This window comes from Oncorhynchus nerka, linkage group LG2, assembly GCF_034236695.1.
Source record: "Oncorhynchus nerka isolate Pitt River linkage group LG2, Oner_Uvic_2.0, whole genome shotgun sequence".
In the NCBI taxonomy this organism is placed as follows: domain Eukaryota; kingdom Metazoa; phylum Chordata; class Actinopteri; order Salmoniformes; family Salmonidae; genus Oncorhynchus; species Oncorhynchus nerka.
Window position 1 is genome coordinate 71,828,346 of NC_088397.1, and position 23,612 is coordinate 71,851,957.

Sequence of the window (23,612 nt, forward strand, 5' to 3'; positions counted from 1 at the left end):
ACATAATTTTGCAACCGCATGATGCCATCTATTTTATGAAGTGCACCAGTCCCTCCTACAGCAAAGCACCCCCACAACATGATGCCGTGCTTCACGGTTGGGATGGTGTTCTTCGGCTTGCAAGCATCCCCCTTTCTCCTCCAAACATAACGATGGACATTATGGCCAAACACTTCTATTTTTGTTTCATCAGACCAGAGGACATTTCTCCAAAAAGTACGATCTTTGTCCCCATGTGCAGTTGCAAACCGTAGTCTGGCTTGTTTATGGCGGTTTTGAAGCAGTGGCTTCTTCCTTGCTGAGCGGCCTTTCGGATATGTCGAAATAGGACTCGTTTTACTGTGGAAATAGATAATTTTGTACCTGTATCCTCCAGCATCTTCACAAGGTCCTTTGTTGTTGTTCTGGGATTGATTTGCACTTTTCGCACCAAAGTACATTGATCTCTAGGAGACAGAATGCGTCTCCTTCCTGAGCGGTATGACAGATGTGTGGTCCCATGGTGTTTATACTTGTGTACTATTGTTTGTACAGATGAACGTGGTACCTTCAGGCGTTTAGACATTTTTCCCAAGGATGAACCAGACTTGTGGAGGACTGACATTTTTCCTGTAGTCTTTGCTGATTTCTACTGATTTTCCCAAGATGTCAAGCAAAGAGGTCCTGAGTTTGAAGGTGGGCCTCCAATTGACGATATATATATATATATATATATATATATATATATATATATATACTGTATTATATCCTATTCTACTGTATCTTAGTCTATGCCGCTGTGATATTGATTGTCCAAATATGTTTTATTCTCAATTCCATTCCTTTGCTTTAGATTGTGTGTATTGTTAGATATTACTTGTTGGATATTACTGCACTGTTCAAAGTATTCCTCCAGTGAAGGTGGGTGGTCGGTACAGTAAATTCTGTCCAATCCCAAACTGCCCATGTCTGGGATTTGGGGGTGGGAGGAGTGTATCCCTCTGGTGGTTGATTCTTTACATGGACTTGGGTGAAGTTTCCCCGTAGACACTAATCTTGGGTCAGCATTGCATTTTCCAAACTAATGGTTTAAGTTAGGATTGGGGGAGGGGAAGTTGATCCTAGATCTGTACCTAGGTGAAACTTCACCACAGATAGTTGTTGATGCCTTGCATAACCTTTGGGCTTCTGAGTGGGGCAGCAGTCTAAGGCACTGCATCTCAATGCTAGAGGCGTCACAACAGACCCTGGTTTGATTCCAGGCTGTATCACAACCAGCTGTGATTGGGAGTCCCGTAGGGCGGTGCACAAATGGCTCAGCGTAGTCTGGGTTAGGGTTTGGCCAGGGTAGGCCGTCATTGTAAATAAGAACTTGTTCTTAACTGACTTGGTTAAATTAAAAGAATAAGTGAGATGCCTGGTTGAGCCTGTTTTACTAGTGCTTCAACTGAGAGTTTCAAGTAGTGTTAATCGACATCTGGAATGACATCATATGCCATAGGTGGAGCTAGTAGCGCTGCACAAAGATTTCCATAAAACAAGGAGTCAATCATGAATTGAAGCTACCTTGGCCAACTTCATGGATTCATTTGACTTCAGATTCATTTTCCTACTCCTTTCTGTGCTCTGTATTAGCTGAGATCATTAGGAGGGCCTGATTATTAACATAATAGCCAGATTGGTGTCAGATAATCTGTTCTTATTAACATCATCTACAAAGCTAACATATGGACTTATTTTAAGAGTGTCATACCATGGGTCATTTAGCTGTTTGATTTTGAAACACATATTCATAAATGAAAAAAAAACACATTCATAAATCCATATTCGTCTGTAGACCAAACCGTTCAGATGCTACAGACGTTTTCGGGATGTCTCATGGTCTGACAAACACTACTGCAGAACGCCCACCTTCCACCGTAGATGCAGAAGGCCAACAGGATGTGGTAATTGAGACGCAGCCCATGCATCATCAACAACAAAAAACATACAGTTGCCCTATCTCTATCTTAAACTGACGGATTTTGATGGAGATTTTTTAAATTACGTGACAGATTGTTAATGCCCTCTAGGGCCTCAAACAGTAATTTGTGTAGCCTACATCACACGTTCAAGAAAGACAAATACATTGACATGTATTCCAGAAATCAGAAATTGTCCATTACAAACAATGGAGATTGATACAAACATTTTTTTTATTAGTGTGCCAAATTGGTACAACTCAGGCCTGATGAGGTGTGTCGCCTATTCCTCTAGATGTCACTCTAATGTAGTGACAGGTAAGGATTGTATTGTCTTCCGCATTCAGTCAGTTTCATAATGATCCCTTGCATAGCAGGTCGTACCAGAGTTACCTGGTCGGGCGCAACAATAGTAGTGAAACGACGACTACAATAGTTTGATATGGGTTTTCTTTCCATCTTTTACCGGAACAGTTCAACAGCCGACGAAGATTGGAATACTTTGATGCGCTCAAAGGTCTGTATACTATACTGCGTAAAAACAGGGGAGTGGGGGATAGAACCGGTGAACGCTACTGTATCGTGTTTGCGGATGTACAAGCTAGTATCCAGTCAGATATGATTGTGGCATGCTGGTAGGTATCCTATGAAAATTACTCTGTAATCCGATGCATAAACCACCGTAACTCATATATTTGGCTGTCCGCCTGAATTTTAAAGAGCCAAATAATTGGATTTTGGCTGAATTACGCAGTTTACTCATACATGCCGTGCTGTATCAGTAGGCTACGTGTCATGTTTACATTGGGTCCTTATACAGCTTTAATGTCCAACTGCTCTCTCTGCCTGTTGCCCAGGGTTATGTTATGCATGGTACAGCATTATTTAGGACTAATTTAGTAGTCTGCTAATTTGAAGAATGTGAAGACTGATGTCACTTTGTTTGGTGGTGGTCCTTGCAATCCGGGATCTTTGGAACGTCTCTTTAAAATGGTAAGAGGTTAGGGTAGGCACGTCCCAAAGAAGCCGGATAGCACTGACCGTTTGGTGATTGCAATGCATAGTGGTGGCTTCAGTAGCTGTTTAACACATTGAAAACAATGTATATCCATTGATGCATTTAGGAATGTACTTCTTTGCATCATACAGGCAGCGACATGCCATGATGACACTCACTGATAAAATGTCCGTCAGACTTTTATAACTATGTTGTAGTCTGACAAAAGGACTTTCAAAGTTGGGCCCTCCTGAATCATCCAACTCTTCTATATATAGTGTATGACATGTCTCCATTCTCCTCCTGTCCTTTAGGCCCTAAGCAGAACCCCTGGGCTAGTTTGATGACAAGCTAGGCTAGAAGATGAGGAGGAGTCTAAATGACTGTTTCGTCTTTGACGTATTGACCCGTCTACTGTTGTTTGCAGTGTTCTGGTAAGTTGGCGGTTTTTAATGATAGAGATGGAGTATCAAATATACTATTCACTCTGACCCAAGTGGTCTGGACAACAACCTTGATTAATGTTTTGACCAGGGCCCAGGGTCTTGGAGAATGAACAGAGATAGGCTGGCTTTTAAGTGTACACAGAGAGCTAACATCAATGACATGCATGTCAATCTCTCCTGGATCAAAGTAGAGGAGAGATTGACTGCATCACTACTTGTCTGTGTGGGAGGTATTGACATGCTGATGGCACCCGAGCTCTCTTTTCAAACGACTAGCACACAGCTTAGACACCCAGGCATACAGTACTCCACAAGACATGCCACCAGGGGTCTCTTCACAAACGCACAGTACTGCATAGAGCCATAACTACATGGAACTCTATTCCACATCAAGTAACTCATGCAAGCAGTAAATAAGATTTATAAACCGATAAATGTACTCCTTATGGAACAATGCGGACTGTGAAGAGACACACACACTGGCACACATGCATACGCACACACACACATGCACTCTAAACACGTATATTGTACTATTGCTGTATGGTGGTACTATACATTTTGTGTTGTAGATATGTAGTGGTGTAATAATGTTATATGATGTACTGTAACATTTTTTGTGTGATGTGCATTAATGTGTTTGGACCCCAGGAAGAGTGGCTGCTGCCTTGACAGCAGCTAATGGTGATCCCTAATAAATGTAACAAGTATTTAAGTAGCTTTCTGGCCTTGAGGGTCAGATGGTTGTGAACTCCTCTGAGTATCGTACTGATCTCACTTGTGCACAAGTTCTGTCTATTAAACCTTTGTAAATTACATAAGTCTTCGCCTTGTCTTTGCATCAATAATCTTCCCACACCTAAGCAAATCGACTCTTCCTAACAGTAAGCTTACAGCAACTTTAGATTCATGTGTATAGGTGCTGTTGCCCAGCCTGGTACCAGATCTGTTTGTGCTGTCTTTACAAGTCATATGACAGTCAATCACCATACAAGTATATTGGAGCTGTTTCCTTGTGTAATAATACAACAGCTATCAATGATTCTCTCTGTCCTCTTAGTGTGACTGAGGTGCTACCTCCTTTCTCTCGCGAGATCCAGCCAGAGGAGATGTGGCTCTACAAGTTCCACCATGTGGAGAATGACCACGTTCCTACCAAACTCATGTTTGTAAGTACCAGTACTACTAATGACAGTCTGCATAATTAACCTCCATAATAACATATTTAAAACAGCCAGCCAAAGAAAATGAACTTCTTCTCAATGGTCTGGTTCCTAACAGGGTCTCTTCCTCTCCAAGTGGAGTTATTCCTATTGTCGCTGTCACCTTGCTCTTTTGGGTCTGAATTTTGTCAAGACAGTCTGGTTATCAAAATGATTATCAGAACAAATTGGATTAAGTCATTTTCATGCACACATAAAACTGTTTTGCAGAGCATAGCACTTTTCACCCCTATGGCTGTCATCATGTTGTTTGCCTTCCTGAACAAGACAGAGAAGAGGGACATTAAGGAGGCCTCTCTGGGTAGGTACAATGTTACGCTCGGAAACCCCTCTTTTCTGCAAAGTAGCTGCAGGCAAACTCAATGGATTTGGACTCCCCTTTAAGGCAAGATAACAGTTGAATTAACTACGGTTGAGGGTAAAGGTTTAACTGGGATGTGGACACGAAGTTAGGGTTATGGTTGAGACTAGGGTTAGCATAACTTAATGTAGCAGGCGTAAAATAAATGCCTAAGCTGCGTTTCTTTCTTTCTGGTCCTGATGAGAAAAAAACACCTGTCAGGGGAGATTATCTTCTGCACTGTTTAACCAGTCCAGTAAATGTGGAGGGGGAGTTAAGATGGAGCGTTACCTTGTTAATGTCCAAAAGTGGAAGTCGCGTCAAAAGCACTCTTTCCATTTCCCTTGAAAACCGGATGCATCTTGTAGTTTCAGTCTCCGCAGAGGGCGGGGTTATGATTGAGACCATTAAGTCTTTGGCTTTGTTTATACAGCCGGCCCAATTCTGATTTCCCCCAGTACTTTTTCAGAGCTGATCTGATTGGTCAAACAATTAGTGAAAAAGATCAGAATTGGCCTGCCTGTCTAAACGCAGCCATAGACAACATTCAAGGCAATAAAATTGTTTCACAAATTGACGTTTTTAAGAACTAAGATAAGCTTGCTTTTACATGAAAATTTCATATCCACCTTTACTGTAGATAACCCATGAAGATGTTTTGACTCATGATGAGCAACACAGTATGAAGTACAAGTCACATTTAAAAATATATATATATTTTAAATCAGTGAGGCAGTCCCAATCCTTTCATATTTTATGGGCTAAATTGAAGTGATAGTAAAGTGTTGGAAAGACGGGGGAGATAGGGGAGGGAAAGGGCAGTGGGTCGGAGACGAACAATGGTCAGTGGCTGTAACCACTGGACCACATAGGCCACACAAGAGTCTCTTTCTGATTGACTTACATGTCAAATACTGTCACGTCATACTACAGAATACATACAGTCTCTGTCTTCCTTTCAGCTGTGACGTTGACTCTGGTACTCAATGGGGTTTTCACCAACGCTATCAAATTGGCAGTGGGCAGGCCGCGGCCAGATTTCTTCTACCGCTGTTTCCCTGATGGTCAGATGAACACGGAGCTGCGATGCAGTGGAGACCCTGACACCGTAGAGGAGGGGAGGAAGAGCTTCCCTAGCGGACACTCCTCATGTGAGAGCATACCTAAGGTCCATGCACGCATGCACACACTTTACCAGTAACACTAATGACAGCTGGCGCCAGTTGATTACAACTAACGCAACACTTTTATGTCACAAACCGTTCTTTAGGTCAGCTAACTACATTATACTGTACATATCCAAGACCTTGACCTTTCTCTCTATGTGTTGCCTTCTCAGTTGCCTTTGCTGGTCTGGGCTTCACTGCTCTGTATGTGGCGGGGAAGCTGCACTGCTTTAGTCCAGCAGGACGGGGCAAAGCCTGGCGACTCTGTGCCTTCCTCGCCCCTCTCCTCTTTGCCATCCTCATCGCCATATCCAGGACCTGCGACTACAAGCATCATTGGCAAGGTAGACAGCTTGATAGCTAACACTCGGCAGAAACTAAAATAGTTTTGATTGAAGTGTGGAATTTGAACATAAATATACAGTGAGCTCCAAAAGTATTGGGACAGTGACACATTTTTTGTTTTGGCTCTGTACTCCAGCTCTTTGGATTTGAAATGATACAATGACTATGAGGTAGTGCAGACCGTCAGCTTTAATTTTAGGGTACAGTTTAGGAATTACAACACTTTTTGTACATAGTCCCCCCAACAACAAAATGTGTCATTGTCCCAATACTTTTGAAACTTAATGTGTATATACAGTGCCTTCGGAAAGTATTCAGATCCCTTTACTTTTTCACATTTTGTTACATTACAGCCTTATTCTAAAATTGATTAAATTGTTTTTTCCTTCAATCTACACACAATACACCATAATGACTAAGCAAAAACAGGTTTTTAGAAATGTTTGCAAATTTATTTAAAAAAACAACAGATCACATTTACATAAGTATGCAGACCCTTTACCCAGTACTTTGTTGAAGCACCTTTGGCAGTGATTACAACCTCGAGTCTACTTGGGTATGACGCTACAAGCTTGGCACACCTGTATTTGGTGAGTTTCTCCCATTCTTCTCTGCAGATCCTCTCAAGCTCTGTCAGTTTGGATGGGGAGCATCGCTACACAGCTATTTTCAGGTCTCTCCAGAGATGTTCGATCGGGTTCAAGTCCGGGCTCCGGCTGGGCCCCTCAAGGACATTCAGAGACTTGTCCTGAAGCCACTCCTTCATTGTGTGCTTAGGGTTATTGTCCTGTTGGAAGGTCAACCTTCACCCCAGTCTGAGGTCCTTTCTGGTCATCTTTCCCTCAATTCTCACTAGTCTCCCAGTCCCTGCCTTTGAAAAACATCCCCACAGCATGATGCTGCCATGCTTCACCGTAGGGACAGTGCCAGGTTTCCTCCGGACCCAATGCTTGGAATTCAGGCCAAAGAGTTCAATCTTGGTTTCATCAGACCAGAGAATCTTGTGTCTCATGGTTTGAGAGTCCTTTACGTGCCTTTTGGCAAACTCCAAGCGGGCTGTCATGTGCCTTTTACTGAGGAGTGGCTTCCGTATGGCCACTCTATCATAAAGACCTGATTGCTGGAGTGCTGCAGAGATGGTTGTCTTTCTGGAAGGTTCTCCCATCTTCACAGAGAAACTCTAGAGCTCTGTCAGAGTGACCATAGGGTCACCTCCCTGACCAAGGCCCTTCTCCTCTGATTCCTCAGTTTGGCCAGGCGGCCAACTCTAGGAAGGGTTTTGGTGGTTCCAAATCTGTTCCATTTAAGATTGATGGAGGCCACTGTGTTCTTGGGGAGCTTCAATGCTGCAGACATTTACCCTTCCCCAGATCTGTGCCTCAGCGAGTGACCATAGGGTTCTTGGTCACCTCCCTGACCAAGGCCCTTCTCCCCCGATTGCTCAGTTTGGCCGGGCGGCCAGCTCTAGGAAGAATCTTGGTGGTTCCAAACTTCTTCCATTTAAAAATGATGGAGGCCACTGTGTTCTTGGGCACCTTCAATACTGAAGCAATTTTTTGGTAGCCTTCCCCAGATCTGTGCCTTGACACAATCCTGTCTCGGAGCTCTACAGCCAATTCCTTAGACCTCACGGCTTGGTTTTTGCTCTGACATGCACTGTCAACTGTGGGACCTTTTTATATGGACAGATGTGTGCATTTCCAAATTATGTCAAATCAATGTAATTTATCACAGGTGGACTCCAATCAAGTTGTAAAAACATCTCAAAGATGATCAATGGAAACCGGATGCACCTGATCTTAATTTCGAGTCTCATAGCAAAGGGTCTGAATACTTAATATATACTGAATAAATAAGGTATTTCTGTTTTAAATGTTTAATAAATTAGCTAACATTTCTAAAAACCTGTTTTCGCTTTGTCATTATGGGGTATTGTGTCTAGATTTATGTACTGCATATGTCACAGAGTTGCGTCGTACGTTTGTGTACAACCCTTATTACCTCTTCTTGATAATAGGCAGTAATAATAATCTTTTCTCATGTTACAGTAGAAGGTTGAGCCCGTTACATTCCCACTGTAATGGGCCTATTGATAAAGTGTTGCCTTATCCCGCATGGCGACTGGCTTTGCTTTGACCTTCAGGCTTTGTCATTGGCTTTCACAAGCCCTGATCAACTTTTGATGTCTTTATTTTCAAAATAATGCCCACCACTATCAACACAACCCCTGTTTCAAGTGTGGCAAATTACAATTATATTGGCTGGTTACAGATCGTTCACTAAATTGCTGAAATATAAATGTAAACTGAACATAATTCTAATATTTTTGTTCTCCAGATGTCCTGGTGGGCTCTCTGCTGGGGTCGGTGTTTGCCTGTCTGGGCTACTGGCAGCACTACCCATCTCTCAGTGACTCAGACAGCCACAGGCCCCTGCTGCACAGGGAAGTAGTCCCGGCGGCACAGGAGCGCAAGCAGCAGGAGCAGCAGGCCCAGCAAGCCAACTCAGGATACCTTCTGCCTCTGTAAGGAGCCCCAGGCCTGCTTCTGTACTGGGTGCATCCCCATAATCTCTCCTTCTTCCTTTAGTGTGCACTCGTGTAATCATCCCCACGCATGTAAAAGCATTGGATTGGTGTATGTGTTAGAGTTCCATGTACCAGTAATTTCCTTTCAAATCCATGAAGGGAAGTCAACAAGTGCACACTTTGGGAGAAAGGAGAGGTTATTGGGACGTAACCTCTCACTTTACTTTCAAATCATGATGAATAAGATTATATGGACAGGGGGAACCTGATCCTAGACCATCAGCCTTGTGATTGCAGATCCAGACCTCCACTGTGGAAAAACAAACAAACAAACAACTTTAGTTGGAGAGGAGCGGTACCAAGTAGTCTGCCCCTCACTCAATCAGTGCTGTCTGTTGGTCTATTCCAAGAAGAGAAACAGTACTACTGTAAAAACAGGGTTGCATTCCCAGGCTGTCATGCTAATATCAATGTTTCTAATCTTTGAAGGACCAATTGTATAGAAGTGAAAGGACCTCCACGGTTACGTTGGATCACAAGTAAGGGGACATGCTAGCAATCTCGGTTTTATAAATCTATGACTAATCCAAATCTAAATGAGAAAATTAATGAATCATATGGAGTTTTTCTAGTCACTTAAGATGCCAAAATTCTCCTTTTTTAATGCACTTACAGATACTGTATGTATAGTACCTTGTTTACAATACTGTGCCAATAAAGTTTGTTACCAGGGAATGTACGGATTCAGCAGACTTTCTTTACATTGTCCAATGTCAATATGGTTTTCTACAGTTTTTTGTTAAGTAGGGAACTTCACCCATGCTCTCGCTGAAGCCAATCATCCATGTGGTTTATGTTCTACAGCACAGTATGTTAACAGCACAGGAGGGTGGTGGCACCTTCATTGAGGAGGATGGGCTCGTGGTAATGGCTGGAGCGGAATTGGTGGAATGGTGTCAAACATGTTTTCAATGTGTTTGATGCCATTCCATTAGTGCCGTTCCAGCCATTATTATGAGCCAGCCTCTACTGGTTAACAGCTGGAACATTGTCTTTATGTAGGAGAAGCAGAACACAGACTGACACCTAGCCTATTCAGTTGCCAAGTAGCCTTTACACTTCAGTCTGTTCTAGATCTGTTGAGATTGAAGTGTAGATATGGACTGACTGAATTGTCAAGGCTGACATTTTTTCTTAAATTACCCCCCCACATACACACTAAATATAATTAAACTTGCAGATGTTCCCATTCCCCACTCAAAGCTTGGAATCCTCTTAGCTAGGTATTATTATTGAGTTATGATTTTTGTAATTTCTTTAGGATTCTGCCAGTGATTTATAGCCTACAGGTTTACTGTTGTGTTGCTACACATCTCTCTATCGTCATGGAAATTTACCTTTGATCCTACTACTGAATCACTAAACCGGTGATGTCATTCAGAACATACGAGTGTTGAGACCTGCTTGCGACAAGTAAAGTGTATCAGAGGAAAGTCCACGCTGTTGGAAACCTCAACAAACCTTTGTGTCTTTTTGCGTTTAACAATATCTAAATGGTTTTGGATTTTTATATATTCTAAGGAAGACTATTTGCAACTTTCAACAGAGAGACATCCTAGAGATCCACTCAGGAGGAACTGCCATATTTGATAGAGCCATACTATAACATTAGCTGTACATTGAAGGTATGTAGCTATTTCTGATGTCTGCTCTCTACTTCAAAGAATGTTAGTTGTAATAGTATAAGTGATGAATTGACTATATTCACTCCCAGCACCATGGTTAAGTGTCAAGTTCCAAGGTAAACATTCCCAGCATGTTGTGAGATGGTATGCACAATCTATCCTAAAGATCCAGATGTCAGTTCCTCTATAGCATCTAAAACAATGCTATTTTCCCTGAACCCCAGCACCAGATGAATGTGTAAATATTAGAATTCTGTTTGTGCCTCACAGGTAGCGTGTTAAAGCTTACTGGGTGACCAACCTGAGCCAATCAAATTACACCTCTGTCTTCATACAGTAGCCAGACAGTAGGTGAGCTTGTTTTCCATTTATTCGTGTCGTTCTGTTCTTTAAAAGCAGACAAAAAATATGGAAGTCGCCTATGGGGAATATCTAAGAAATCTATTTAATATTATTTTCTGTCCTACTCTATTCTAATATATTCTATTTACTCCCACTCTCACATAGCTTCACTGATCTATCTGCCATGGAAGGTGTGACAGGTGTATATGAGCCGGTGCAGCACCATTGGTTCCACTGCCAGAATCCGGTGGACTGTAGAAGCTCCTGGATCCCATTCAGCAGAGAGGATTCTCTACGGCTGGAGGAGACACACAAACATGGCATGAGACTATTCATCACACTTCTACAAATACACATTTAATACAGTACACATTACACTAATACATCAGTAATACACATGAAATGTTCATGAATTAGTTTATTTATACAGAGGGAAATCATTTAAAATGTCAAGTATACAGTTAAAACCATATACAGTTAAAGACATTGTTCTTGTATTGTTACCCCTCTATACCACAAACTATGTGATGTAGTACCCCGAAAAAGAATATAACTCAATCCTACTTCGGAGTGAACCATTGTTCATGCAATAGAGCCTTATTAAGATAATGGTAGCACTTTACATTAGAGGATGGAATAAAGTGGTAATAGCCTGGTAGTAGAATGGTAACACGTTATCGTTACTCACAATTTTGAATTGAATTGAATGAAAATATTATTTGTCCAGATAACCCTTAAGTCCAGTTGAATGAAGTGATCCCTGATGATAACAGCAATGATAAAGATGATTATAATGATGTCCTTATAATTGTGGGTTTGCTCCTAACAGGGGAGACCAGTGGGGAGGAAGAAGTGGATGTGGTGGTAGCCACAGAAGGGAGGCGTTTCGACGTGAGGCTGAAGGAGAGGAAGTGCTTTGCGGTGTACTGGGAGCAGCCCCCCTTGGAGGTGAGGCGCTGCTCCTGGTTCCACAAAGGAGACAAGGACATCTCCTACACCCCTTACCCAGAGGACACCAGCCTCGTCCTGGAGGTAGGACACAGTCTTTAATGGAACCCTGGTGCCTATATAGTACACAGGGCCCTGGTCAAAAGTAATGCTCTACTGTATATAGGGAATAGGGTGCCATATCAGATGCACACATCATTACAAAGTGATATCTACCCTGTTACCTTGGTGTTTATCTTAGTACCGTAGTATTGTGGGGCCAGTATTTACTTATTTCTACAGTCTGAAGAGGTATACTGCAGATTGGTAATGACCTTGTTAGTTAATCTGTCAATTTATCAAACCTTGATTACATTGTAAATAACATTTTATGACTGACTGGATTTCAACCCGAGTCAACTGCACGCCCCAAGACTTGCTCTAACTACCCGAGCTAATGCCTGGAGGGCAGGAGACGCGGGTTCGAACCCCAGTCCGTTACATTTGTATCACTGTATTAAGGAGGCCTACATGATGGCAGTGAAGCTGAATGACTGGATGAAGAAGATACAATTCCCCACTGGAGAAACGGTGGTGTTGCACAGCCCTACGGTATGACTCCCCATTCATGATTACAATTAGCCCACTGTAGTATACTGTCTGTAAAGACCAGGTCAATATTGCGCTGTAAAATAGAACTTATGCAACTCAAGAGTTTATAGACCTTGCTCTGTCTCCGATAGCTTATGACACAGCAACAGACAATCCCCTTGAAGGACTGGATAAGCCTCCCCTCTGAGCAGAGTCAACCCAGGATGGTCAAGAGGGGGCTAGAGGGTATTAGAGTAGAGCTACCTGAAGGTAAGCCCTCAAATGTATGAGCCAGGCCTCCCCTCTTCACCGAGGGCTTTCTACAGCTCAGTGTAAGATGGTCGCTCCTCTACTGTACTACCATGTGTATTAAATGCCAACAGTGCTGGTAATTGGCCTGAACAACAGACAGACATTGTGTATGGAGATCTCAGGTTTTTGGAACCTCTAATGCATTCGAGGATAATTTACAGTACATGTTGATAATTACATGATGACAAATGACAATTCCTTACACAGTATACAGTGTATTCGTAAAGTATTCAGACCCCTTGACTTTTTCCACATTTTGTTACATTACAACCTTATTCTAAAATGGATTAAAATGTTGTTGTTTTTCTTATCAATCTACACACAATACCCCATAATGACAAAGCAAAAACAGGTTTTTAGAAATATTAGCAAACGTATATATATATTTTTTTAAACGTAAATATCAAATTTACATAAGTATTCAGACCCTTTACTCAGTACTTTGTTGAAGCACCTTTGGCAGCGATTACAGCCTCAAGTCTTCTAGGGTATGACGCTACAAGCTTGGCACACCTGTATTTGGTGAGTTTCTCAAATTCCTCGCTGCAGATCCTCTCAAGCTCTGTCAGGTTGGATGGGGAGCATTGCTGCATGGCTATTTTCAGGTCTCTCCAGAGATGTTCGATCGGGTTCATGTCCGGGCTCCGGCTGGCCACTCAAGGACATTCAGAGACTTGTCGTGAAGCCACTCCTGCGTTGTCGTGGCTGTGTGCTTAGGGTTGTTGTCTTGTTGAAAGGTGAACCTTCGCCCCAGTCTGAGGTCCTGAGCAGGTTTTCATCAAGGATCTCTCTGTACTTTGCTCTGTTCATCTTTCCCTCAATCTCTCCCAGTCCCTGGCGCTGAAAAACATCCCCACAGCATGATACTGCCACCACCATGCTTCACCGTAGGGATGGTGCCAGGAATCTTGTTTCTCATGGTCCGAGAGTCTTTAGGTGCCTTTTGGCAAACTCCAAGTGGGCTGTCATGTGCCTTTTACTGAGGAGTGGCTTCCGTATGGCCACTCTACCATAAAGGCCTGATTGGTGGAGTGCTGAGGAAATGGTTGTCCTTCTGGAAGGTTCTCCCATCTCCACAGAGGAACTCTAGAGCTCTGTCAGAGTGACCATAGGGTTCTTGGTCACCTCCCTGACCAAGGCCCTTCTCCTCTGATTGCTCAGTTTGGTCAGGCGGCCAACTCTAGGAAGGGTTTTGGTGGTTCCAAATTTCTTCCATTTAAGATTGATGGGGTCACTGTGTTCTTGGGGAGCTTCAATGCTGCAGACATTTACCCTTCCCCAGATCTGTGCCTCAACTCAATCCTGTCTCGGAGCTCTACGGACAATTCCTTTGACCTCATGGCTTGATTTTTGCTCTGACATGCACTGTCAACTGTGGGACCTTATACAGACAGGTGTGTGCTTTTCCAAATCATGTCCAATCAATGGAATTTCCCACAGGTGGATTCCAATTAATTAATATCCACATGAGCTCAATTTCGAGTCTCATAGCAAAGGGCCTGAATATTTACGTAAATAAGCTATTTAAAAAAAAAAATTGTAATACATTTGCAAATTTGCTTTGTCATTATGAGGGATTGTGTGTAAATTGCTGAGGATTTTTATTTATTTAATCCATTGTAGAAAAAGGCTTTAATGTAACAAAATGTGGAAAAAGTCAAGGGGTCTGAATACTTTCCGAAGGCACTGTACATTATTTGTGTTGTTGGTTTTCAGGAGAACCTGACCAAGTGGACCACCTTGTGTTCATGGTGCATGGCATTGGACCAACCTGTGACATCCAGCTGCGTGGGGTCGTTCAGTGTGGTGTGTAGAACCTTTGATCCTTACCCCTTTACCGGCCTTCAGATTTTGTCATAGAAATACAGCCTAATGAATGAATGCCCTCCCTTCTCTCTTTTGTCCCTCTCTCCCCGATGCAGTGAATGATTTCCGGGGTGCCTCTCTCAGCCTACTGAGCAGTCACTTCAAGCAGAGTCAAGATGGGACCCACATGGGCCGTGTTGAGTTCCTGCCAGTCGACTGGCACCGGGTGCTACATGGTGATGCCACTGGGGTGGATGAGTAAGGCCTTGTACACACACACTCTCTCTCGCTCATTCTCTGTCTCTTTCTCTCTCTTCTTTTCTCTCTCTCTTCTTTTCTCTCTCTCTCTCTTAACAACACACTTTGACACTCACCATACAGAGATATTCAGAGGATCACCCTGCCCAGCATCAGTCGTCTGCGTCAGTTCAGCAACAGCACGGTGTTGGACCTGTTCTTCTACAACAGCCCCACATACTGCCAGACCATCATAGACACTGTGGCCTCAGAGATCAACCGCCTCCACCAAGTCTTCCTCCAGCGACACCCACAATTCACTGGGGAAGTGTCACTGGCTGGACACAGTTTGGGTCAGTACCTCATAGACCTCTCCTAACTTTTTAAAGCCCCTCCTAACTTATTCCTCTCTCTCTCTCTTTTGTCTTTATTTAGACAAGGCTAGTATTGATAACCATTATAGTAAATTGTATTCTTTATTTATATGACTTTTCTAGGTTCTCTGATCCTCTTTGACCTTCTGACAAATCAAGAAAGAAGGAACAAAGATGAAGAGGGAGTAAGTAACAGACTACTGCCAAAATGTACAACTCCATTTTGGTCATGGACACAACCACCGGCATTTTTATTCTAATTAGCTTGATGTTAATCCTGTATGTCTTGTGCTTCAGAGTAGCGTCAGCAGTCCAAGTGAAGCAACCCCATTAGACTTTGAGAGCTTTGAGGACACACTTAGGAACTTTGGATTGGGCAAGTATGTCCAAATGCTTTCAAAGGAGCAGATGGACTTAGAATCACTGGTAAGCATGTGCGTGTGTGTGTGTGCATGTGTGTGTGTGTGTGTATGTTTGTGTGTGTGTGTGTATGTTTGTGTGTGTGTATGTTTGTGTGTGTGACTGTCTAACGACTGTTTGTGTCCTCTGTCTATTCACTAGGGGCTGTGTTCAGAGACATTCTTCAAGGACTTGGGAATACCCTTGGGGCCTCGCAAGAAGATCATGTACTTGTTGAAGAGATGGAGAGGGGTATGACCTATCTCTCATTCACATCCAAATGGATTCAGTCATTGCACATAAACACCATGTGAAATTTTTCCCCACTGTTCAAAATCTTTGATCTAACGTTCCAGTCTATTGGATCCATTGTGCATAGCTTCCTGTCTGTCTCGGCCATGACAATATTCTATCCTAACTGTTTGTAAAAGGCTGGAAGCTGGAAGTAGTGTCCCAAAAAATACCCTTTTCCTTACATAGGACACTACTTGGGCCCTGGTCAAAAGAAGTGCACTATGTAGGGAATAGGATGCCATTTGTGATGTAGACTCATTGTTTAGATTGTTATTGGAGCTCCTCTCTCTCTCGCTCTCTCCTTTGGCCCAGCAGCAGGAATCCAGGACAGGAACTTCACACCCAGTTCCTGGCATCCCCGGCATTGCCGGTGTGTATTCCCAAGTCCAAGAACACCCGACCCTCCTTTCAGGCACCCCCTCCACCAGCCCAGTGGATTACAAGTACTTTGACGTTGGCATTGGCCAGGTAAACAAACAACAGTGACAGCATTCTGTTACATGTACACATGCCTTTTCTCTGTCTCCCTCCCTGTCCTCCAATCACAATCTTAACACAGTTAGCATGAGGCCCAACTAATACAACTGAAAATCTACTTCAATTAAATGTTTAATTTCATTTGAAAATGTTGCTACATTTTGATATCCATCCTTAGTTACAGAAAATGCAGAATTTACATAATCATACATACTCAATTACTATTAACCATTAACCCTTTCCTTCCCAGGTGTCCATCGTGTACCCTCAGCTGGCCTTCCAGCCACAGGCCTTCTTTGCCTTGGGCTCTCCTATAGGAATGTTCCTCACGGTGCGCGGCCTGAAGAGGATCGATCCCAAATACAGCCTCCCCACCTGCAAAAGCTTCTACAACATCTACCATCCAGTATGTTTATGGAACATACGTTATGAATATTTAATGTAGCTAAAGTCCATCTAAGTCATGAATATTCATAACAACCTGACTATGTGTTCTTCCTCGATGCAGTTTGACCCGGTGGCCTATAGGATTGAGCCCATGGTGGTGTTTCCAGATGTGGACTTGCCCCCCATACTGATCCCACATCACAAGGGCAGGAAGAGGATGCATCTTGGTGAGACCTGAGACATAAAGCCTTGATCTGGACGTTACAGAAACATTTCAAGAAATACACTTGCTGCTTACCACTGGTCAATGGTAGCCCTATATGTTATGAGCTTTTTGTTAGGATCCTTAGGGAGCATTGCTAAAGCTCTGACCTGTCTGATCATGTAAAAACGCTGCCCTTCAATGAAGACATTGTTTTTATCCAGTGACAGTGTGAAAACTTTCATCCACCATCCAATGCAGTGACCCTGTGTTGATATTGTGTCCCTCAGAGCTGAAAGACAGTTTGAAGCGTGTCAGCTCAGATCTACTGCTCTCCATCAGTACTTTCCGTGGTGTGTGGCAGACCCTCACCATGCTACCTGTCAACACACTACCCCCGGTGGCCGGGGTAGGAACCACAGCTGCACTGCCACCTCAGGAGCCAGAAGGTGGGAGACCAGTGTGTAAGTAATTTAATTAATTCATTCATTCATTAGGAACCATGTGTAATGTTTTAACATACATGTATTACTTTATTCTTCATAGTCTAAAAAACAAATGTCACTGTTTTTATTGTAGTAATTATAGTGTAGCTACACAGGTACCCTTTAAGAGCAATGTAATGTAACATGATGTAAATATGGTTACATTTATGTGTAATATGTTTTTTGTATGTACTATGTGTATTTTTATCATGTTACCCCTGTCTGCAACCAGATTTCCCTCTGGGGACAATAAAGTTTGAACTGTGTTACCTGAATCTTCCCTCAATACTCTTTTCCAGGTAGTGGGGCCCCAAATGGTACAGTCTCACCTACAGAGATGAGGAATATCAGTGTTGGAATGTTGAATGGCGGACGTCGGTTTGATTACGTCCTTCAGGAGAAACCCCTAGAGAGCTTCAACGAGTATCTGTTTGCCATTCAGAGCCATCTCTGCTACTGGTAAGAACAAATGAGTGAGGGTTGGTATATTACATGTATTCTTTAGCTTTCTGCGGTATCTCATGTTTTCTTTTGTGTTTCAGGGATTCCAAGGATACTGTGCTGCTGCTTTTGAGGGAAATCTATGAGGGGAAGGGAATCCTTCTCTAGCATCTCCAAATGTCAATGTAAATGATGGAGCTTATGAGTTGTGTATAATGCTTGTAATATACAGGAGGCTCTGGAAGCATGCTACTGTATGCATCAAATTGGTTTGATTTCATTATAAAAAATAGTTTAGTGTATTGAGGCTTTTGTTAAATGCACTTTAAATAAATTGTGATTTGATCTGGAGGTTAGTCATTTACATAAACTGTTGTTTTTGGGTATAAACCTAATGCACCGTTTGATTATGGGCTCATCGTAGTTTGTTTACAAACATGGAAAATGTGACTAACTTTTCATTAAAGGTGTTATTCTAATTATTCACACTTTTTAAAAATGATATAGGCCTATACAGCAATTTAGCACTATATGTAAGTATGTGTGTGTGCACGCGTGCGTGTGTGCCTGCCTGCGTGTATATATACAGTATATATACAGTACCAGTCATAAGTTTGGACACACCTACTCATTCAAGGGTTTTTCTTTAATTTTACTATTTTCTACAGTGTAGAATAATAGTGAAGATATCAAAACAATGAAATAGCAAACGGAATCATGTAGTAACCAAAAAAGTGTTAAACAAATCAAAATATATTTTATATTTGAGATTCTTCAAAGTAGCCACCCTTTAACTTGATGACAGCTTTGCACACTTTTGGCATTCTCTCAACCAGCTTCATGAAGTAGTCACCTGGAATGCATTTCAATTAACAGGTGTGCCTTGTTAAAAGTACATTTGTGGAATTTCATTCCTTCTTAATGCGTTTGAGCCAGTCAGTTGTGTTGTGACAAGATAGGGGTGGTATACAGAAGCTAGCCCAAGTCCATATTACATCAAGAACAGCTGAAATAAGCAAAGAGAATCAAGCAATGAACATCTGCTGCGCCCTGCGCTTGAAACCAGCTCTCTGTCTCCCCTCGTGTTCATTACAACTGCCACAGGAAAGGAATACCCAGAGTTACCTCTGCTGCAGATAAGTTCATTAGAGTTACCAGCCGCAGAAATTGCAGCGCAAATAAATGCTTCACAGAGTTCAAGTAACAGACACATCTCAACATCAACTCTTCAGAGGAGACTGTGTGAATCAGGCCTTAATGGTAAAATTGCTGCAAAGAAACCACTACTAAAGGACACCAATAAGAAGAAGAGACTTGCTTGGGCCAAGAAACACGAGAAATGGACATTAGACCGGTGGAAACCTGTCGTTTGGTCTGATGAGTTCAAATTTGAGATTTTGGTTCCAACCGCCTTGTCTTTGGGAGACACAGAATAGGTGAACGGATGATCTCCGCATGTGGGGTTCCCACTGTGAAGCATGGAGGAGGAGGTGTGATAGTTTGGGGGTGCTTTCCTGGTGACACTGTCAGTGATTTATTTAGAATTCAAGGCACACTTAACCAGCATGGCTACCACAGCATTCTGCAGTGATACGCCATCCCATCAGGTTTGCGCTTAGTAGGGCTATCGTTTGTTTTTCAACAGGACAATAACCCAACACACCTCCAGGCTGTGTAAGGGCTATTTGACCAATAAGGAGAGGGATGGAGTGCTGCATCAGATGACCTGGCCTCCACAATTACCTGACCTCAACCCAATTGAGATGGTTTGGGATGAGTTGGACCGCAGCGTGAAGGAAAAGCAGCCAACAAGTGCTCAGCATATGTGGTAACTCCTTCAAGACTGTTGGAAAAGCATTCTTCCTGAAGCTGGTTGAGAGAATGCCAAGAGTGTGCAAAGCTGTCATCAAGGCAAAGGGTGGCTACTTTGAAAATCTAAAATCTAAAATCTATTTTGATTTGTTTAACACTTTTTTTGGTTACTACATGATCCCATATGTGTTATTTCATAGTTGTGACGTCTTCGCTATTATTCTACAATGTAGAAAATAGTAAAAATAAAGAAAAGCCCTTGAATGAGTAGGTGTGCCCAAACATTTGACTGGTAGTGTGTGTGTGTATGTGTATATATATATATATATATATATATATATATACTTTTAGTAAATGATGAATAACAGACGTAAAGCCTGCAAGGATTTGACTGTCTGCAGCAGCCAATAATAGGTTTATCAAATTACTACAGTCGACTTCATTCCACTCTGTCGCCTATTTAGCCTTTTACTCCAAAGAGAGGTGAACATTGTGTTCGTATTTATAGGATTAATTTCGTATATTAACTGTTTCTTTAAGCCACATTCCTGGCATATTGGCCCCGGAAAGTTCATTTCGCATTTATCCGCGTGTAATATACGCCATATATTACAGACACGATTTCACTTAGAAGAACGGGCATTGGGACTGCCGCTCACAACGTGCTCTGCAAGGAACGTTTTTATAGTGAAGAACGGGCATTGGGACTGCCGCTCACATCGTGCTCTGCAAGGAACGTTTTCATAGTGAAGAACGGGCATTGGGACTGCCGCTCACATCGTGCTCTGCAAGGAACGTTTTCATAGTGAAGAACGGGCATTGGGACTGCCGCTCACAACGTGCTCTGCAAGGAACGTTTTCATAGTGAAGAACGGGCATTGGGACTGCCGCTCACATCGTGCTCTGCAAGGAACGTTTTCATAGTGAAGAACGGGCATTGGGACTGCCGCTCACATCGTGCTCTGCAAGGAACGTTTTCATAGTGAAGAACGGGCATTGGGACTGCCGCTCACATCGTGCACTGCAAGGAACGTTTTCATAGTGAAGAACGGGCATTGGGACTGCCGCTCACATCGTGCTCTGCAAGGAACGTTTTCATAGTGAAGAAAATAACTTCATAACACCATCTTTGACGTTTTTTGAAAATTGGATAGCTGATTTATCCGGAAAGTTCACTGGAAAAGTAGGACATTTAACTTTTGGACTGTAGACTATAATTGCCAGTTCTGTGTTGACTGTTCTTGCCGGTAAAAAATGTTTTTCATGTTTTATTAGTCGTATGTACGGGATATGCATCATATACATCGTCCAACGAAATGCTTACTTGCAGATTCCTTCTCGACAAGGTTATTCATTTGGAATATTAATTATATTATATTTTAAAGTAGAGTTTTGTTTTAAAAAGTCATTCTGAACTGACTTTAGCACAACATCATAGGCGTATGTTATTATGGCCATAGAATTAGGAATTAGAACAGGATTTCTATGATTATTGCAATATCTTTGTTGAAGAGGAAGCATGCATGTTCAAATTCACACTCTGGCCCATGTGTAGACACCAACGACTGTAGCCTATCATCATCACACTATCTGTATTTAAAGAGTAACATTCCATGTGAGCAATTACTTTTTAAAGCATGATTTGAAGCCATAGTCTCATCCGTTCACCAAGTTTCCTGTGAATGAAACTTGGACTAACACAGGTCCTATAGTTTATTGGTTATGATGATAGATATAGTGTTGTATTCATTTCATAAAGGTAGGCTATTATGACTATGTGAAGTCATTTAGCAAAAGATCACACCATTAGGCTAGTCTTGACTGTTAATCTGTTGTGTCATGATTTTATTTTTTTTTATTTTTATTTTACCTTTATTTAACTAGGCAAGTCAGTTAAGAACAAATTCTTATTTTCAATGACTGCCTAGGAACAGTGGGTTAACTGCCTGTTCAGGGGCAGAACGACAGATTAGTACCTTGTCAGCTCGGGGGTTTGAACTTGCAACCTTCCGGTTCCTAGTCCAACTCTCTAACCATGATTGTAACACTTATGTAGACTTTATGACTCAATGGACTCAATGGAGCAAATGCATCCCATGACCTTTTCACATGCAAATATATGTTTCTATAATATATAGGCTAGGGTTAGGGTTAGTCCTCTTATCTTTCTTTGTAGTCTGTCCATTCTACTTGAACGTAATTCCTCATTTACCAATGCTCTCCATTATCTGTCTGGACAGGGGGTTTCTAGCAAGAGAGGATTACTATTAAAGCGTTCATTTTTCTCATGATTTTATTCTTACAGTGTGGCAAAGTTACACTTTTTTACAAGCTCTAGAAAACAACTAGCCAGCCAGTGTCTTTGATCTGGTGTGAGCACTACTAGTTTATACATGTTCATGCCTCTAAGCTTGTTGTTTACGGCTTTTCTACCTCATCTTTGTGATGTGTTCATGTTTAAGACGTATTAAACCACAGGATACTTTATCCATGCACTGATTAACCAAAAGGCCTTCCCTTATTTGGATGAAAATTGGAAAGTTGTCAAATAAAAATGTCGGAACCTGGTTTTTGTGGGGGCTGCCCATTATTTACATAACACTGTTAGTTCATGTTTGAGTACAACACCTGGGATTTCTGCAGTGTGGGTTTGATTGAATTCTAGGCTAACACAGGCAGGCTACACAGCATCTAGTAAACCTGCTAGTAAAGAAAAGCCATCTGACTGAAAGGTGACGTCATGTAAGGTGAGGTAACTTGAGGTTCTCTGAAGTAGGAGGTCTAGTGAGAGGACTGGAGGATAGAGTGACAATTGCAGACTATGTAAAGTATGTAGAGGGGTTTTAAACCTCACCATTGAGTTTACAGACACGCACACACAGGCACGCACACACACACGACAGTGCATTTGCCTTTCTCAGAATGTGATTCAGACATTGATTGATCAATCGATTGATTGTGGTTGTTGTCCAACAAGAGGAAATTCTTTTCACAGAATTTCAACATGTTGACCAAAGACCTAAGTTCCAGTAGCCAGCATAAGGCAAGGTTCAACAGCACACACACAGCACTATACATAAGGCAATGTAAAGTCTGTCTGAAGTGACCAGGGTGCCAATCGTGGCTTAAAATACCGGGCCTATACATCCACATCCATGAATATACACGCGCACACACATACTCACACCCAAGCACACACACACATGCTCACCAAGCACGCACGCACACACCCCACTGGGCACACAGTGATTGAATCAATGTTGTTTCCATGTCATTTCAATTAAATTATGTTGAACCAATATAGAATAGACATCATTGAATTGACATCTGTGCCCAGTGGAACTCCCATTTCACAGCACACAAACACAGCGTTAACCCCAGAAAGAGAACAGCTCAGACAGAGAGTCAAATACTGGCAGCCTGTGTGCTGGAAAGTTCATTACCTTCCATGTGTTTTCTTTAAGTTACATTGTGAGGAAATTGATATGAGTGGAGAACACTTATAAACTGGGTGGTTCGAGCCCCGAATGTTGAGACAGTATAACATGGGTATGACAAAACATTTCTTTTTATTGCTCTAATTACGTTGGTAACCAGTTTATAATAGCAATAAAACCCTGGGGGTTTGTGGTATATGGCCAATATACCATGACTAAGGGCTGTATCCCGGCACTCCGCGTCGTGTCTAAGAACAGCTCGTAGCCGTGGTATATTGGCCATATCCCTTCTTGAGCCTTATTGCTTAATTATAAACTCTCCATTTTGGCTTACTGGTTCCCTCAAGCTTGCAGGCAGGCACATTGTATCATGTACTGTTGCGTTTTTGACATTCCCAAGGCCCTTGGAGCAGTAAGGAA

General features: G+C 42.3%; 2 protein-coding genes across 8 annotated transcripts; both read left to right on the forward strand.

The window, feature by feature from the left end:
- Nucleotides 1-2,275: 2,275 nt before the first annotated feature.
- On the forward strand, nt 2,276-9,719 carry LOC115141716 (phospholipid phosphatase 5). 3 transcript variants are annotated; one of them, XM_029680877.2, is made up of 7 exons: nt 2,276-2,457; nt 3,252-3,371; nt 4,444-4,552; nt 4,817-4,907; nt 5,909-6,097; nt 6,286-6,456; nt 8,795-9,719. In XM_029680877.2, exons 2-7 carry the CDS (start codon nt 3,301-3,303, stop codon nt 8,983-8,985), a joined length of 822 nt encoding a protein of 273 aa, XP_029536737.1. In that variant the 5' UTR covers nt 2,276-2,457; nt 3,252-3,300; the 3' UTR covers nt 8,986-9,719. The 3 variants fall into 3 exon arrangements, with proteins under 3 accessions (XP_029536737.1, XP_029536741.1, XP_029536747.1); XM_029680881.2 differs by having other exon boundaries at nt 5,909-6,114; nt 8,795-8,991; XM_029680887.2 differs by lacking the exon at nt 3,252-3,371.
- Nucleotides 9,720-10,216: 497 nt separating this feature from the next.
- On the forward strand, nt 10,217-18,294 carry LOC115141699 (phospholipase DDHD2-like). 5 transcript variants are annotated; one of them, XM_065002314.1, is made up of 18 exons: nt 10,217-10,669; nt 10,940-11,020; nt 11,177-11,331; nt 11,841-12,043; nt 12,464-12,550; nt 12,682-12,799; nt 14,558-14,647; nt 14,764-14,905; nt 15,029-15,237; nt 15,382-15,443; nt 15,556-15,684; nt 15,820-15,909; nt 16,264-16,419; nt 16,679-16,834; nt 16,937-17,042; nt 17,308-17,481; nt 17,802-17,961; nt 18,045-18,294. In XM_065002314.1, the coding sequence occupies exons 3-18, from the start codon at nt 11,196-11,198 to the stop codon at nt 18,109-18,111; spliced, it is 2,085 nt and encodes a 694-aa protein (XP_064858386.1). In that variant the 5' UTR covers nt 10,217-10,669; nt 10,940-11,020; nt 11,177-11,195; the 3' UTR covers nt 18,112-18,294. The 5 variants fall into 5 exon arrangements, with proteins under 5 accessions (XP_064858386.1, XP_029536706.1, XP_029536715.1 ...); XM_029680846.2 differs by having other exon boundaries at nt 10,218-10,669; nt 10,940-11,016; nt 12,461-12,550; XM_029680838.2 differs by having other exon boundaries at nt 10,219-10,669; nt 12,461-12,550.
- The last annotated feature ends 5,318 nt before the right edge of the window (nt 18,295-23,612 follow it).

What these genes read in the sequence shown, in the direction of transcription:
- LOC115141716 (XM_029680877.2), top strand. Translation starts at nt 3,301, where the DNA reads ATGAGGAGGAGTCTAAATGACTGTTTCGTCTTTGACGTATTGACCCGT. An exon ending in CTGTTGTTTGCAGTGTTCTG is followed by an intron (nt 3,372 to 4,443) that starts GTAAGTTGGCGG and finishes CTGTCCTCTTAG; the next exon opens with TGTGACTGAGGTGCTACCTC. An exon ending in TTCCTACCAAACTCATGTTT is followed by an intron (nt 4,553 to 4,816) that starts GTAAGTACCAGT and finishes ACTGTTTTGCAG; the next exon opens with AGCATAGCACTTTTCACCCC.
- LOC115141699 (XM_029680846.2), top strand. Translation starts at nt 11,196, where the DNA reads ATGGAAGGTGTGACAGGTGTATATGAGCCGGTGCAGCACCATTGGTTC. An exon ending in GATGCCACTGGGGTGGATGA is followed by an intron (nt 14,906 to 15,028) that starts GTAAGGCCTTGT and finishes CTCACCATACAG; the next exon opens with AGATATTCAGAGGATCACCC. An exon ending in TTGACGTTGGCATTGGCCAG is followed by an intron (nt 16,420 to 16,678) that starts GTAAACAAACAA and finishes TTTCCTTCCCAG; the next exon opens with GTGTCCATCGTGTACCCTCA.